Source organism: Haliotis cracherodii, unplaced genomic scaffold (genome assembly GCF_022045235.1).
Source record: "Haliotis cracherodii isolate W230 unplaced genomic scaffold, xgHalCrac1.p SCAF_3, whole genome shotgun sequence".
NCBI lineage: Eukaryota > Metazoa > Mollusca > Gastropoda > Lepetellida > Haliotidae > Haliotis > Haliotis cracherodii.
In genome coordinates, this window is record NW_027266286.1 from 54,693,241 (window position 1) to 54,711,416 (window position 18,176).

The 18,176-nt window shown below is 40.7% G+C and overlaps 1 protein-coding gene across 2 annotated transcripts in view; it reads right to left on the minus strand.

Moving 5' to 3' along the window:
- LOC139475769 (43 kDa receptor-associated protein of the synapse-like) overlaps positions 1-18,176 on the minus strand; it is a 38,733-nt gene that overhangs the window by 6,380 nt on the left and 14,177 nt on the right. The window contains exons 2-3 of one of the 2 annotated variants that reach the window (XM_071258975.1): positions 8,591-8,689; positions 6,825-6,947 (exon numbers count right to left, since the gene is read on the minus strand). In XM_071258975.1, the coding sequence (XP_071115076.1) occupies positions 6,825-6,947; positions 8,591-8,689 (222 nt within the window). The remainder of the gene's footprint in view (positions 1-6,824; positions 6,948-8,590; positions 8,690-18,176) is intronic. The other variant, XM_071258976.1, reaches the window with a different exon arrangement.

An 18,176-nucleotide genomic window follows, 5' to 3' on the forward strand; every position in this document is an offset into this window, starting at 1 on the left:
TGTCATGTTCAGAGTGAATGAGATACACAGATTAATTGTCATGTTCAGAGTGAGTGAGACACACAGATTTATTGTCATGTTCAGAGTGAGTGAGATACACAGATTAATTGTCATGTTCAAAGTGAGTGAGACACACAGATTAATTGTCATGTTCAGAGTGAGTGAGATACACAGGTTAATTGTCATGTTCAGAGTGAGTGAGACACACAGATTAATTTTCATGTTTAAAGTGAGTGAGATACACAGATTGTCATATTCAGAGTGAGTGAGATACACAGATTGTCATCTTCAGAGTGAGTGAGATACACAGATTGTCATCTTCAGAGTGAGTGAGATACACGGTTGTCATATTCAGAATGAGTGAGATACACGGTTGTCATATTCAGAGTGAGTGAGATACTTGGTCGGCATGTTCAGAGTGAGTGAGATACACAGATCGTCATCTTCAGAGTGAGTGAGATACACGGTTGTCATATTCAGAATGAGTGAGATACACGGTTGTCATATTCAGTGTGAGTGAGATACACGGTTGTCATATTCAGAGTGAGTGAGATACACAGGTTGTCATATTCAGAGTGAGTGAGATACACGGTTGTCATATTCAGAGTGAGTGAGATACACAGATCGTCATCTTCAGAGTGAGTGAGATACTTGGTCGGCATGTTCAGAGTGAGTGAGATACACGGGTTGTCATATTCAGAGTGAGTGAGATACACAGATCGTCATCTTCAGAGTGAGTGAGATACTTGGTCGGCATGTTCAGAGTGAGTGAGATACACGGGTTGTCATATTCAGAGTGAGTGAGATACACAGATCGTCATCTTCAGAGTGAGTGAGATACTTGGTCGGCATGTTCAGAGTGAGTGAGATACACAGGTTGTCATATTCAGAGTGAGTGAGATACACAGATCGTCATCTTCAGAGTGAGTGAGATACTTGGTCGGCATGTTCAGAGTGAGTGAGATACACGGGTTGTCATATTCAGAGTGAGTGAGATACACAGATCGTCATCTTCAGAGTGAGTGAGATACACGGGTTGTCATATTCAGAGTGAGTGAGATACACGGGTTGTCATATTCAGAGTGAGTGAGATACTTGGTCGGCATGTTCAGAGTGAGTGAGATACACAGGTTGTCATATTCAGATTGAGTGAGATACACGGTTGTCATATTCAGAGTGAGTGAGATATACAGGTTGTCATATTCAGAGTGAGTGAGATACACGGTTGTCATATTAAGAGTGAGTGAGACACACGGTTGTCATATAAAGAGTGAGTGAGATACACAGATTGTCATATTCAGAATGAGTGAGATACACGGTCGGCATGTTCAGAGTGAGTGAGATACTTGGTCGGCATGTTCAGAGTGAGTGAGATACACAGGTTGTCATATTCAGAGTGAGTGGGATACACAGGTTGTCATATTCAGAGTGAGTGAGATACACGGTCGGCATATTAAGAGTGAGTGAGATACACGGTTGTCATATTAAGAGTGAGTGAGATACACGGTTGTCATATTAAGAGTGAGTGAGATACACGGTTGTCATATTAAGAGTGAGTGAGATACACGGTTGTCATATTAAGAGTGAGTGAGATACACGGTTGTCATATTCAGAGTGAGTGAGATACACAGGTTGTCATATTCAGAGTGAGTGAGATACACAGGTTGTCATATTCAGAGTGAGTGAGATACACGGTCGTCATATTCAGAGTGAGTGAGATACACAGGTTGTCATATTCAGAGTGAGTGAGATACACAGGTTGTCATATTCAGAGTAAGTGAGATACACAGGTTGTCATATTCAGAGTGAGTGAGATACACGGTTGTCATATTCAGAGTGAGTGAGATACACGGTTGTCATATTCAGAGTGAGTGAGACACACAGGTTGTTACATTCAGAGTGAGTGAGATACACAGGTTGTCATATTCAGAGTGAGTGAGATACACGGTTGTTACATTCAAGGTGAGTGAGATACAAGGATTAATTGTCATATTCAGAATGAGTGAGATACACGGTTGTCATATTCAGAGTGAGTGAGATACACGGTTGTCATATTCAGAATGAGTGAGATACACGGTTGTTACATTCAGAGTGAGTGAGATACACGGGTTGTCATATTCAGAGTGAGTGAGATACACGGTTGTCATATTCAGAGTGAGTGAGATACACGGTTGTCATATTCAGAGTGAGTGAGACACACAGGTTGTTACATTCAGAGTGAGTGAGATACACAGGTTGTCATATTCAGAGTGAGTGAGATACACGGTTGTTACATTCAAGGTGAGTGAGATACAAGGATTAATTGTCATATTCAGAATGAGTGAGATACACGGTTGTCATATTCAGAGTGAGTGAGATACACGGTTGTCATATTCAGAATGAGTGAGATACACGGTTGTTACATTCAGAGTGAGTGAGATACACGGGTTGTCATATTCAGAGTGAGTGAGATACACGGTTGTCATATTCAGAATGAGTGAGATACACGGTTGTCATATTCAGTGTGAGTGAGATACACGGTTGTCATATTCAAAGTGAGTGAGATACACGGTTGTCATATTCAGAGTGAGTGAGATACACGGTTGTCATATTCAGTGTGAGTGAGATACACGGTTGTCATATTCAAAGTGAGTGAGATACACGGTTGTCATATTCAGTGTGAGTGAGATACACGGTTGTCATATTCAGAGTGAGTGAGATACACGGTTGTCATATTCAGAATGAGTGAGATACACGGTTGTCATATTCAGTGTGAGTGAGATACACGGTTGTCATATTCAAAGTGAGTGAGATACACGGGTTGTCATATTCAGTGTGAGTGAGATACACGGTTGTCATATTCAAAGTGAGTGAGATACACGGGTTGTCATATTCAGTGTGAGTGAGATACACGGTTGTCATGTGCATAGTGACTGAGATACACAGGTTGTCATATTCAGAGTGAGTGAGATACACAGGTTGTCATATTCAGAGTGAGTGAGATACACAGATTGTCATATTCAAAGTGACTGAGTTACACGGTTGTCATATTCAGAGTGACTGAGACACACGGTTGTCATATTCAAAGTGACTGAGTTACACGGTTGTCATATTCAGAGTGAGTGAGATACACGGGTTGTCATCTTCAGAGTAAGTGAGGTACTTGGTTTCCATGTTCAGGGAGATGTTTTTTTCTGTAGCGTCATTTTACGACGTTTGAGAAGCAGTCAAGGTTGACATTGAAGGAGGATGCGACCACACCAATACGACACGCTGCCGATTTGAGAGAATCGTAGCGCACCTTTAACGACAAGAAGTGTATATACATTACACTATTCTACGCTGAAATCTTATACTTAGTATCAGGTAAATCATCAGTGAATATACACACACGTCAGGATGCTATACACATGTGTCACACTGCTATACACATGTGTTACACATCCCGGGCAAATTATAAACATTAGTGTGTGTACATGGTAGAGAGACGATCATGTCATCTATTGGGATTTCTCGTCGGTTTCACCAAGTCGTTAACATCTGGAGCCAGCGTCACTTTACGTAACTGAAATACTGTTTTAACACGACGTTTACCGCGACTAACTCATAATCACTCGCATCGTTCTACAGTTGTCGATAGTACATCATGGGCACTGAATATAGTGTGCCCAGTTGCAGATGGACCATTCATATGACGTGTTACCCTGTATGTCCAGCATATATCTGTAGCTTCAGCCTTTGGTGTTTACATTTCACAAATTTTGAGGCTCATTCGAGCATTCGCTTTCTTCCAAGATTTCAAAGAGCGTCATACGACTCTTTCTCGGAAGTTGTTTGATCAAGATTACGACATTTAAGCTCTCAGAACGTTTTATGGTAGACATGGGGAGGGCATTTCAAATCAGTGACAAAAATGATGTCCGATGCAATTACCTATCTTGAATTGTGCCATGTTTTCACGTGTGTTTTTCAGGCGAACAATTGACTTGCCTTTGCATGTGTTTGGGGCGGGTGCCACCGGTGGGGCAGGATACACTCTCCTTTTTGCGAACACCTGCTATCATCAAGATTTAATAGTAATTCGTAACTTATTCTCATGATATCATTGGAATCGTACACTAGATCTTTTATGAATATGGATGGGGGTTTGTGGCTTTTATTTAGCAATCCTGGGACTGGGTTGTTTTCTGGTCCATCACTTGATTGTCTGATGTGTTTACAGGCCACCGTCGTGTGGCAGGAGTACAGCTGTGCGCCTTCAGACAACAAACATTTACTTTTTTATACTTGTAAATTTTGTGAGAGCTACCGGTAGGGCAGAACATGCTTGCCCTTTTCGCGAACACCTGGTGTCATTACTGATTTTCATTCATCCATTCATATCATTTGCACCGCTATTTCGCCTTTAACGCTCATTGGATTCGGCGGATAATCGACCTGGTTATTCTCTGGCGTTAAAGGTTTGTATTCACGTGTCGGTTATGCGATAACAACCGCCATACAACGCAAACGTCAATTCCCATTCACAAATGAAGATGATTGATTCGGTGAAACTATTGTGTCAATGAAGTCAAAATACGATAGACTGGGGGACGTTTGTTCTGTTATAAATGGAACATGAAAATGGAGAATTATGATTATGATTAATTGTATGTCAATAATGAATAGGTCAATATAATGCAAATTTTTAGGATCTGCATTGTTATGCACATGCAAGTATACAAACGCAATTCGTCCAAGTAATAAATATGTGAATATATTAAGTTAATTTTGTACAGTGTAGTCAGAGAGGGGTCGATAATTCACATATGGTAGTATGAATTTGTAAATATAAATTGAGAAGTTCACAAGTTCAGCTACACATGTAGGTCAATGAACCCACTTCATCCATTCACTGAAAAAAAATGATGGTGGTTAAAAATGAAACAAACAAGAAATGGTCATTCGATTGTGATGTATTTGATACGGGTATCCTAGTTGTGTTTCGGACCTTAAGTTTGCAGTGTTTCGGCGACTGTTTTCACCCAAGTAAAGTTTTGATAACGTTTGTATTTTGTTTGTCAAATCTAATTTTCAAGTGTATACTTTCTTTTTCCTAGAGGTTTAGTTTAATCGACCAATATCGTGTTAACGTGTCCAGTTTTCTTTTCCGTGTCATTTCTTGCATAATGTCTACGGACTTAAGTTTGCAGTGTTTCGGCGACTGTTTCCAACCAAGTAAAGTTTTGATAACGTTTGTATTTTGTTTGTCAAATCTAATTTTCAAGTGTATACTTTCTTTTTCCTAGAGGTTTAGTTTAATCGACCAATATCGTGTTAACGTTTCCAGTTTTCTTTTCCGTGTCATTTCTTGCATAATATCTACGGACTAATTTCCTGTGTCGATAACAATTGTGATAATGCTGAAGCAACACGAGATTACAAAATTTTAATTATAGTTTGGATGTAGTAAATCGGATTAACGGGTGTTGACATTGCCAAAGGCAAATGCAAAGTTACTTTTAAAATTTACATGTTATAATTTATTAAAATCAGTTACGAATCCGCTACCCCCCTCTCTTTGTTCAGTTAAAGTTTGTTTTCCCCAAATTAACCGCTCGAACGCCCCATTCACTGGCACAACGAACATAAGCTAAAATAGGAATTTGAAATGAACAGTGCTATAATGTCTAGACATCCGTTGACTACCCATACTGTTTGTGTTCCACATCAAGATGAGACTTCTTTGTTAACATTTAGGCCTATCTGTTTTCATTTGGTGTTTTACGCATTTATAACTCAAAAGCTATGGTCGGTGTGCGGAATAAAAATAGAAATATAAACATCAGAGAATAACCAGTCTCGACTATCCGAAGAAACAGATTCAGACCCGCTGCTTACTTTTAAGGGGCGTAAAAGGCGACTATGCTTGTCGTAAGAGGCGACTAACGGGATCTGATGGTCAGACTCGCTGATTTGGCTGATGCATGTCATCGTATCCCGCGATGCTCATGGTATCAATCACTGTATTGTCTGGGCCAGACTCCATTATTTACAGACCGCTGTCAAAAAGCTGGAATAGTGCGGCGTTGAACAACAAAATAGAACTTTTAGGGTGCGTGTGTTGGGGGGTCGGTGGTCGGGCTGGGTTTGGATTAGCAGTTGTAATTTTTTGGCCCAAACAGTTCTTTTGTAGTTGACTCTTCAAGTATTTACAAGTATTTTTGATAGAAATAGAGTCAGTAGGTTGAGACCTAAACAATCCAATACTGAATAAAATGTTTCATATAATCATCTTTATCCAATGGTAATGGATCATGGATGTTCTAACTGTTAAAGCGTTCACGTGGGAACAAAACCACACACTGCTTAGAGAGCAGGTGAAACCATGAATAGTATTTCAGCAAACAGTTACGGGTCACTGAACATTTACGACTTTTCTCAGTCAAACAAGGAGTGAGTGAGTGAGTTGGGGTTAACGCCGCTTTTAACAGTATTCCAGTTATATCACGGCGTGTCAGCTTAATGTGGGAGGAAAGCCCGAAGTGATGCAGGTCTCAGACGTTTACCAGTTCGGTGAAACCCACGAGCACGGGTATGGTGCTGACAAACCTAGAAACATAATCGGGGCGAACCGGGATTCGAAACCCACAATCATAGGTTTCTGGTGTGCCCAAGGGACGCAACTCTGCACAGCGAATCGCGGTGCCTTAGACGACTGGGCCACCCGTGCCCCCGTCAAACAAGGAAACAATTTATTCGTTTTCAGGTTCGTCGTTCATAAAAAAAATGCTTAAACTGTATTTTATTCGACATCCCTGATCTCAGTGGATCCGTAAACCAAGACATAACTATAACCGCCTTACCTTGGCAAGGTCCCGCTGACTCGTTGCTGTCTTGGCCATCCCACTGAGGGCTTCCACCTGACCCAGACGGTCTCCTGTCTCAGACATGATGCTGTACGCCGACTCATAGCGAGGGCTGGCTCGCTGGAAAGACACATACAGAATCATGTCAAGATGAAACCAAATGTACAGAACCACAAAGGAACATTTGATTCGGTTTCCTGTATACAAAAGTATATTCATGTATGAGAATGAGTGTTGTTTTACGCACACACACACACACACACACACACACACACACACACACACACACACACACACACACACACACACACACACACACACCTACACCCGTGATATTCCTTGAAGTAATCAATGAAAATCTATTTACTGAGGATTAAGTTAGAAAATTATGGAAGCGTATTAGTGTCACAATCTAAGCAAAAAGAAGAAGATTATACTTACATCAAGATAGACCATACTTATATCTACGTATATAATACAATATAATCTACTAAGAAGAAGACCCGTCTAGATCCGGGGTAGAATAGGTCTTCAGCAACCCATGCTTGTCGTAAAAGACGACTATGCTTGTCGTAAGAGGCGACTAACGGGATTGGGTGGTCAGGTTCGCTGTCTTGGTTGATGCATGCCATCGTTCCCAATTGCGTGGATCAATGTTCATGACGTCAATTGACAATCACTGGATTGGCTGGTCCGATGATACCGAGGCGGGAAAAACTTCCATACGAAAGAAAGTATACACTTGAAAATTGGATTTGACCAAAAGATTACAAACGCTTTCAAAACTTTACTGGGCTGATAAGAGTCGCGAAAACTGCACACTTATGGACCAAAATACAACTATGATACCCGGATCAAATATATCACCGTCGGATAACCTTTATTTTGTTTCCACCCGTGAAGATCCGGGTTAGAAGAGGTCTTCAGCAACCTTTGGTTGTCGTAACAGGCCACAATGCTTGATTGTCTGGTCCAGACTCGATTATTAACAGACCGCCGTTATATAGCTGGAATATTGCTGAGTGCGGCGTTAAACAACAAACATGTTGTTTCATGTCGCTGTCACCCATTTCATTACCGCTGACTGTAAAACATCGAGACTGGGCTGGCTAACAAGTTTGTTTGTTTTGTTTGTTCGTGTGTTTGTTGTTTAACGCGGCTCTCAGCAATATTCCAGCTATGTGACGGCGATCTGTTGATAATCGAGTTTGGAACAGACAATCCAGTGATTGACATCATGAGCATCGATCAACGCAATTGGAATACGATAACATGCGTCAACGAGACTGACCTCCCGATCCCGTTAGTCGGTTCTTACGACAACGTTTACGTTATGCAGGTCCTTGACGTTTAACACAGGTCTGGTGCTGACAAACCTAGAAACATAATACGGGATTCGAAACCCACGATCATAGGTATCGGACTCAACTAAAGGACGTTGAACACCACTGCATGGCGAATAAAGGCGCTTAAGCGACAGCGCCACCAGTGTCCCGAATACAAATGTCTTATCATCACATGCAGCTACACACACACACACACACACACACACACACACACACACACACACACACACACACACACACACACACACACACACACAAATGAAATACTCTTGTCATTCGTATAGGGCTCAAAACGAAGCTGTGGAGACATACTACACTTTATTATGGAGGATATGTTTACAGAAAACAAACTGTAGTATGTCCAATACGTCATGGTCGACCAATACGCCAAGGACAACCAATACGGCCAATACGCACCTCCAGGTCGTTCCGCTTCCTGTGGATGTCTGCGAAGGTTAGAAGGCACCTAGCCTGGACGGGACGGTCCCCATACAACATGGCCAGCTTCATAGCGTCCTGCAATACACGGACACCGGTCAGTCAAACCTCAAATGATAACACATATACAGTCACACACGTGGCCTTGACCAGTGGAACCATCAGGATTCACAAATGTCGTAACACCCAATAATGGGTACATAGTGATGGCTCGGGTGTTATATAATTTTATTAATGTTTGTTTGTTTGTTTGTTGTTTAATGCCGCACAAAAGTAACGTTCTTTCGACACTTTTGTTCTTGATCCGATTTTAAAACAAAGTTGCAGGGATTGTCTTAAATGTGGGTAGAGATGCAATACATTATTGTCTTTTTGTTTATGTGTTGTTTAACGCCGCACTCAGCAATATTCAAGCTATTCGGCGGTCTGTAAATAATCGAGTTGGACCAGATAGTCCAGTGATTTACATCATGAGCATTGATCTACGTAATTGGGATAGGGAGGACATGCATCAACCACCCGATCCCGTTAGTCGCCTCTTACGACAAGCATAGTCACCTTTTATGGCAAGCATGGGTTGCTGAAGACCTATCTTGACCCGGATCTTCACGGGTGAAAGTTTCAATGACGTTATGAATATCTTTTTATCCTTGACCAATGAACCTAAAGTTCAGTTGGTTTCCGGTACGTGCACGTGATCCTAAAACTTCTAAACGTTAATCAAGAAAGTCTTTTCGTATCCTGAATTCTTCATATGTGATCTGTCCAGTCTCACAAATGGTCAGTTGACCTTCGGCTCATATAGTCATTTATCAAAGAGCAGCACAACTGTGACAAGGATGCAGAAATTAAATCTTGAAACAAGTCGGATCTCTACATGTTTGACCAAGTTCTTGAAAATTTGGGAACGGGAATATTAAAATACGCACCTCTACCCCTATCCATTTTGAAAAGAGAATAAGGCTTTCCCCCAAAACTCAATGGCAAATCATGAGTCACATGACACGATGACGATTTCAAGTGGTATATATCGTATGTGGCCTCTTTAGCAGGATTAAAATAAATTAAACAATCAGATCACCAAGCGAAACTAAGATATAACCTTAAAATAATTAAAATTGTTGTTGCTAAGCTTCAGTTAAAATGCATTCTCTTCTAAGGAGTATACTAAATTGACTCTTATCTATTTTGCAATGCCCACAAATCAACGTTTGCTTGTAGGGTATATAAATATTTGAATGTAATGAAATCCTGAGGACCTATTACGCTTCGTCCGCACATTCTGACTGGCACCGCGCATGCTCCCGTGTTGCATGAATTGCGCGAGATTTTAGGGCACGTGGAGTGGGATATTTACATTCACAGACACGCGCGGAATGGCGGAAGTAAATTGGAAACACACACACATGTTCAAGACGTGGGAATATCCCAAACATTTCAAACTTAATGCTACCCCAAGTATGGTCAGGTGTTCACGCAGAAATGCCATCTCCAAGCCGACACTTCACACTATCTAAGCACCAGTGAGCCATTTCTATAACGGTCATCGTGATAAAGACGATTAAAATTGCTTCAGCTAAATAGGAAATAGACTTCAAGTTGTTATAACTTTCTACACTTTTCAGCTTTGTGTTGATTAGTCACAGTGCCAGTAGATACGCGTGACACCGTGAGCCAAATGTTATTTAAATCGTTTCTACTTTATTTGAAAAAACCCTCATAATGTTCAACACCAAAACGGATGTAGAAGTGAATTATGATCTTAGGTCGTTAAGTTTGTTTTTTGTTGTTGTTTGTTTTTTGTTTAACGCCGCACTCAGCAATATTCCAGCTATATAACGGCGGTCTGTAGATAATTGAGTCTGGACTAGACAATCCAGTTATTGATATCATGAGCATCGATCAACGCAATAGGGATACAATGACATGCTTCAACCTAGTCAGCGAGCCTGACCACCCGATCCCATTAGTCGCCTCTTACGACAACGTTAACGTTATGCACGTCCTAGACGTTTAACACAGGTCTGGTGCTGACAAACCTAGAAACATAATACGGGATTCGAACCCACGATCATAGGTGTCTGACTCATTTAAAGTACGTCGAACACCACTGCATGGCAAATAAAGGTGCTTTAGCGACAGCGACACCTGTGCCCCGAATACAAATGTCTTATCATCACATGATAACTGTTTTGTGATATACTGTTAATCGTTGTCAAATTTTACCACGAGTTGTCTCCCCTTTGATATTTCTTGGCCACCGGTTTCTCTGTGTTCTTATCAGGGTTTCATAAGAACTAGGTAATCAGACCCTCCTAATTGCTAATTAACGGGGAAAACTCTCCAATTGAGGCTCATTATGAATTTGTTATAAAATTAAACATCTGCTGTAGGCTGCTACACCACAGCGTCTGTACATAGGCCTTGTGTGCTGCAGATTCCAGTGCATGAACTCCAATTGGGTATAATGGTATTGATAATTAGGTATCTATAATGAGTGTATTTATAGCTCCGGAAATACCAAGGCGTTTCATCACGGTAATAATATTAGGATAGGGAACTGAGAGGAGGCTTGAAGATGAAGACCTCGCCAGAGTAGACGGACCGAGTTATGGCCAATGTTTTAATGGCTGTGTTATCTTCCTGGAAATCCTTTGGAGCAAGGTCGTACCTGTGGTCTATGGGGCCGTTACTCTTTGACAATGGGGTGTTTGTTTGTTTGCTTGTTGTTTAACGCGGCACTCCGCAATATTCCAGCTATATGAGGGCGGTCTGTAAATAATCGAGTCTGGACCAGACAATCCAGTGATTAACATCATGAGCATCGATGCACGCAATTGGGATACGATGACATGCATCTACCAAGTCAGCGAGCCTGACCACCCGATCCCGTTAGTCGCCTCTTACGACAAGCATAGTCGCCTTTAAGGGCAAGCATGGGTTCCTGGAGACCTATTATAACCCGGATCTTCACGGGTCTACAAGGGTATTCAGGTTATGCAACAAACTCGCCTTTTACTGCAGACAATGGGTTGGATATCCAAGTGCTAGGGGTATGCACTGCATTTTCCTCAGCATTTCTAGAGTTGTGTCCCTTAGTCGTGCCAGAATCCTGGGTTCGAATCCCAGATTCGGCCTGATTTAGGATTACGATGTCTGATGTTTGAGTACCATAACCACATTTGTGGTTTTCACATAAGACAGTGCACGTCCAAGACCGTCGTTCATGTGGCTTTTGGGTATTCCTCATGGAGTATCAGCTTAATGTGAGGGGAATCCCAAAGAGATTGATATATGCGATGTTCACCATTTTTGTAAATGCCACGAGCACGGGAATGGTGCTGAAAAACTAAGAAGCAATATCAGAGCTACTCTGGATTCGAACTATAGGATTCTGGACCGCATAAGGGACGCAACTCTTTACAGCGTACGTCGTCATCTTTTACCGCTGTACAGTTTAGTATACGCAATGTGAAGGAAATGAGTTGTCAAGGAAACGAGTTGTCAATCCACAAGGGGCTTTTAGTATATATGATCGCTGGTTCCAGCTCGCTGTAGTGGAGGAACAAAGAAACTCATAAAAACCAATGAAGTGATTTAAAAAGATCTGTTTCGACCACAAAAACATTTTCGTCAGATGTAATACTTTAATGACATTAAAAATCATAAAAAGGCGACGGGGGCTGAGATTTGATTCATTACATGTCACCGCACTCCAATTGCGCGGATCGATGCTCATGATATTAATCACTGGATTTTCTGGTCGGGATTCATTTTTTTACAAACCGACATCACACAGCTGAGCCTTAAACAACACATATAGATATATAATCATACATAAAATTATAGTGTTCTGTGTAACCCATTTATCAGATTCATAATTTTATTTATCATGACAATGTGACCAGTTAATTTTATGGGGATTTGTACAATATGTTGTGTAGTTTTATTTTACCCAACTTCCAGATTGATAATTTGATTATCGTGTACATGAGGCCCGTTTAAAAAAAATGCAAGTTAAAGCAGAAAATTGATAGATAGATAGATAGATAGATAGACAGATAGATAGATAGATAGATAGATGGATGGATGGATGGATGGATGGATGGATGGATGGATGAATAGAAAGATAATTTACGAAGTCTCTCCTCAATACCATCTATCACAGTAACAACTTCCTACTATATCTGTCACAGCATTATATCACCAAGTCAGTATGTTCCATCAGTATTGAAACCTGGCTTTAAACAAACACACATGTGCAGGTTTTCACACGCCGCAAATATAACTGTGTCCCAGATCCCCGACCGGCACCGCTCCCATATGACGCAACCACCACAATTCCTGCCGTGTGAGCGAACTGTTAACATGGCCCACATGGCAGGTTACGTGACCCCCTCCCTACACCCCCACCACCTCCTCAACCCTCCCCCACCAGCCCCGCTATCACCCAGGTGGTGCTTTATCTCCTAGTATCATACCCTCGAGGCAGGGACGAGTATCTTGTTCTGCTGATATTTCAATGGCGGAATCATCTTCGAGATAGCCTCGGACCGGAACCTACAGCCCTCGAACCTTAATAGCCATGGAAGTCCGAAAATATGGCATAGTACCATTTGATTTCATTGCTCTCTTAAACGACCGACACTGAGTTCGATAGCCATAAAACTAGTGAATTGGAGCGTACGTAAACGAATAAAGAATCAAGAAAGCTTATTGTACAGAACACCCTCGCAGGTGCATGTGCAGGTGTATCAATATCTGTATGAAGCGTGATCAATATCAATAAACAGGACGTTGGTTCTTTTTTCTTCAATCACTGGTTTGTCTGATCCAGACTCGATAAATTACAGCCCGTCGTCATATAGCTCGAATATAGCTGCGGCATTAAATAGTATAAAACAACAAAAAGTACATGAACGCAGTAACAAGCTTAATCAAGTTCAAGTACCTGCTGGCAAAGATACAAGTTAATGAATATACCTGTAGAAATAGGAGACATACTCCTTCCCATCATAACACATATCAGCTAAACTGAGGTTTATGACACAATTTTTCTATTATTGTCAAAATCATGAAATAGAATACACTGCCAAAATAATTATCGATATTTTCAAAATGGTATTTTTAATCGAATGACAAAATGTATGTAGTGTAGGTACATCTAAATGTCAACTCGGGGGGCGGTATATCCGAAAAAAAAAGAAATTGTCACCCACCAGGGAAATATAATGTTGTTAGCTGATTTTCTCATGAAAATAAAAGCGACCAAACTCCTTCCATGCGCATAAGAAATCTCTGCCAAAATGTATGATTCCGACTATATCATGAGCATGTGTTTATGAATCACTGTCAAACAGTGATCATACCAGATGCTCTCTAAAAGATGAGGCTATTCTGCCCCACCGGTGGCACCGTCACAAACACATGCACAGGCAAGTCAATTGTTCACCTGAAAAAAACACGGGAACATATAGTACATGTCAAGAGAGGGAATTGCATCAGACATATTTTGTTGTCAAATTGGGAAATGTCATCCAAAAGAATACAGTAAAACATTTTGAAAGCTTTACTTTATGTTATGTTATAACCTTGATACAACAACTTCTGAGGAAGATTCGTATAACGCTCTGTGAAATCTTGGTAGAAAGAGCATGCTCAAATGTGTGAAAAATTTGTGAAATGTAAACACCAAAGGCTGGAGCTGCGGGAATATTAATCGACATAAAGGGAAAGTTGACTATTGGAAAGTTGAAGTCACCCCTCTTGCCATACAGTCTTGTGGATAGTGTTTTGTCACTCTGAATCTTTATGCATAGATGTAATAATATGAAACAGATGAGGCGGTCTCACTGGTCTCCTTTAATTCATATTTATGTCGATAGATCAGTGGCAGGAAATTGGCTGTTTGATGGTTATTAGAAGACATACATATACATGTATATTCAAAATTCAAATTTATTAATCTAGTAATTTTTTAGTTGTAAAAAGTCAACACTAGTAATTGCAAAATAGTCTTACTTAGGATATTTGTGGTGGGAATAAATTAGCATAGAAAACGTTTATTTATAAATTATCAAACATCCATAAACCATAATTATCAACACAACCATAACGATCGTGTTTAATGTTCTGCAAGGCCTGAGAAATCCTGATTTGATGACTAAACTATTGTCGGTATAAAATGAAGCTCGGCAATCAACTGGAAACATTCATTTCCATGTTCCATTCATAGCCCAACGAAACCCAACCAGCCTGCCGCCGTATTACAGTTCAATAGTAGGCCTCCCGTGGACGATATGCCTCATTAATTCCGCCGACATCGATCATGTTCATTAGTGAATTAGGTCTCTGTAAGGCCATGCTGACGAATGCACATTTGACCGCATTACAAAACGTATTGACGGAAAGCTATCATTGCCTGACAGACACATAATACACATCATGTGCTGAATTATTAATGAGTGCCAGAGACGATTGTACACTCATCGCGTAAGTTCAAGAGAACAATTCACTTGCCTTTGTCTTTTTGTTTTTGAAGGGTGCCACCGATGGAGCAGGATACGCTGACATTTTCGAACACAGAATTATGTCTGATGCAATTCCCTGACTTGACTTGTGCCATATTTCCCATTTTTTCAGGTGAACAATTGACTTGCCTTTGCATGTGTTTGTGAAGGTGCCACCGATGGAGCAGGATACGCTGACATTTTCGAACACAGAATTATGTCTGATGCAATTCCCTGACTTGACTTGTGCCATATTTCCCATTTGTTTAGGTGAACAATTGACTTGCCTTTGCATGTGTGCCACCGGTGGGGCAGGATAAGCTAATCTTTTAGCGAACATCTGTTTTCACGAGAAATTTGCTATGACCATGGAAGCGTAGTTTTTTCGCTTTTATTTGTACGATTTGTGTAATGCCGCATCGAACAGTAATTTGGTAATATCTGGGTGTAAATTCACTGGAATACATTTAGAAGTGTATAAACGTCAAATGTGTTAAATATGAATTTATTTCTGATTGAATACACAAACTTATATAATGGCGTTTATAGAAAAAAAACACATTTTGTACGATATGACATCTGTAAATATTCTTACATACCGTTTCATTTCTAAAACACCGTTCCTTGCACATGACACAGTGTCTGGGACGTTCTCGTATTGTTGTTCCATTGGTCTATATTTCGAGGTTTCATAAGATGTTCATAGGTCGTATACTGTCGTTCTCGACAAACAAGACAATAACGCGAATGAGAGATATCTAGAGCAAATATTGTGATAAAATGGCGCGGTCATGCGGATTCTCGCTGTTTTCAATAATTGTACTTTTTCTCATGGTTCCAGATTATAAATATTGTCTCTGGGTATCCAAGAGTAGTAGGGTGCGTCGGGGTAGCCTAGTGGTATAAGGGTCCTCTCGTCACGCCGAAGACCCGGGTTCGATTCCCCACATGGGTACAATGTGTGAAGCCCATTTCTGGTGTCCCCCGTCGTGATATTGCTGGAATATTCCAGCGGTGTAAAACCATACTCACTCACTCATTCACGGAGTATCATGCTCTGTCTGACTGACTGTATCGCTTAATAAACTATAACACAGACAAAAACACGATGAAACTTGAACGTATTAACCCTTTAGTGACACGAAGATTTTCTAGATAATATGACTGTATTTAATACGTGCATTATATTTGGTATGCTAAATGGTTAAAACTACTGTCGGGTAAGAGCGTTACAGTATTTGAAGAATTCTGCAGGATAATTAATATATCGTTAGAAGCTTCTTAGACATTTTGTAAAGATGTCCAGATGTGAATGTAATTTTTAACATATTTTACAGTTCGTAATATGGCATGCATATGTTTCGCTAAAAGTTATTAGTGTGTCTTTTATGCGGAAGAAAGAAAAAAAGCCGATGTCCGTCTTTGTCACAGTTCAATATAAATACGATGTCATTCATCTAAATTTTGTGTTTGTTTGTTGTTTAACGCAACACTCAGCAATATTCAAGCTATATGACAGCGGTCTGGAAATAATCGAGTCTGGACGGACAATCCAGTGATTGATATCACGAGCATCGATCTAAGTATTTGGGATACGATGACATGCATCAACCAAGTCAGCGAGCCTGACCAAACAAATCCCGTTAGTCGCCTCTTACAACAAGCATAGCCTTTTTGACGGCAAGCATGGGTTGCTGAAGACCTATTCTACCATGGATCTTCACGGGTCTCAAACATTTAAGTCATACACGACACATATATCAATAAAAACAATTCGAAAGAAGGTACAAGAACAAAGATGAGACGAAGTGTTCATTAAGATGTCTTTACCAAAAGGATAATGTATTTCCTTGTCAATGACATACCAATCATTGGTCATCTGTAAACTCAATGGGACCTTGGTGTATCATTGGGTACAATAAAAAATCAACTGGAATACAAGTCGCGTGATGCACGGTGATGAAGAGAATCAAATGAATTAAGGGAAGTAGGTTCCCTTGAATTACTGTAACTACATGAATAATTTATTTTCACTCACTTTTAATTAGGTCGAAACGAGTTGGGTTAACACCTACGAACAGTTTTGTTTGTTTGTTGTTTAACGCCGCACCCAGCAAAATATTCCAGCAAAATGTCGGCCGTCTGTAAATAATCGAGACTGGACCAGACAATCCAGTGATTGATATAATGAGCATCGATATAAGTATTTGAGATACGATAACATGCATAAACCAAGTAAGCGAGCCTGACCACCCAATCCCGTTAGTCGCCTCTTACGACCAGCATCGTCGCCTTTTACGGCAAGAATGGGTTGCTGAAGACCTATTCTACCCCGGATCTTCACGAGTAGCCTCTGAAAAGTACTTCAGTTGTATCACAGCGTGTCCGTTTAATGTGGGAGGAAACCCCGAAGTGATGCAGGTCTTATACATTTACCGTTATAGTGTTGACAAGACAAGTATCATTATCAGGGGGATCGTGGACTACAACCCATGATCATAGGATCCGAGCGCACCTCAGAGACGCAACACCACCACGGTGAATTACGGCGAATAGACGCTCCGGTCACCCGTGTCCCTAGTTCAATGTGAAAACTTAGGCGTCAGGTATTCCCGTGAGATTCTCGACACCCGATGCCTGTACTGATGTTGTATGGCTGTTTAACATGCGAGTAAAGGGCAAGAAAACAACCCTGATATTTTTTTATATAAAGGAGCGATATTCAATTATCCCGAATGTGTATATGCTTTTTGGTCGTCGGAGAGGGAAATACCGCATACCCGAAAACATTGAACTAACGGAATTTGTACATCCTAAATGCCCTAAAACACGCCTGACCTAAATAAACACAGTCTTGAATAAATGCATATCTTAATAAACGCATACAATGAACAACCGTATACACATACCCCGACTGAAGCGGACCCTGAATAAACACATACCTTGAATATACGAATAAGAAGAGAAAAGCGTTCTTGAAGTAACCATCAGATCTACTGCGTTTGAGAAGGCTTGTTTGAAGAAGTCCACCAATATATAATTAAGGACTTGTTATC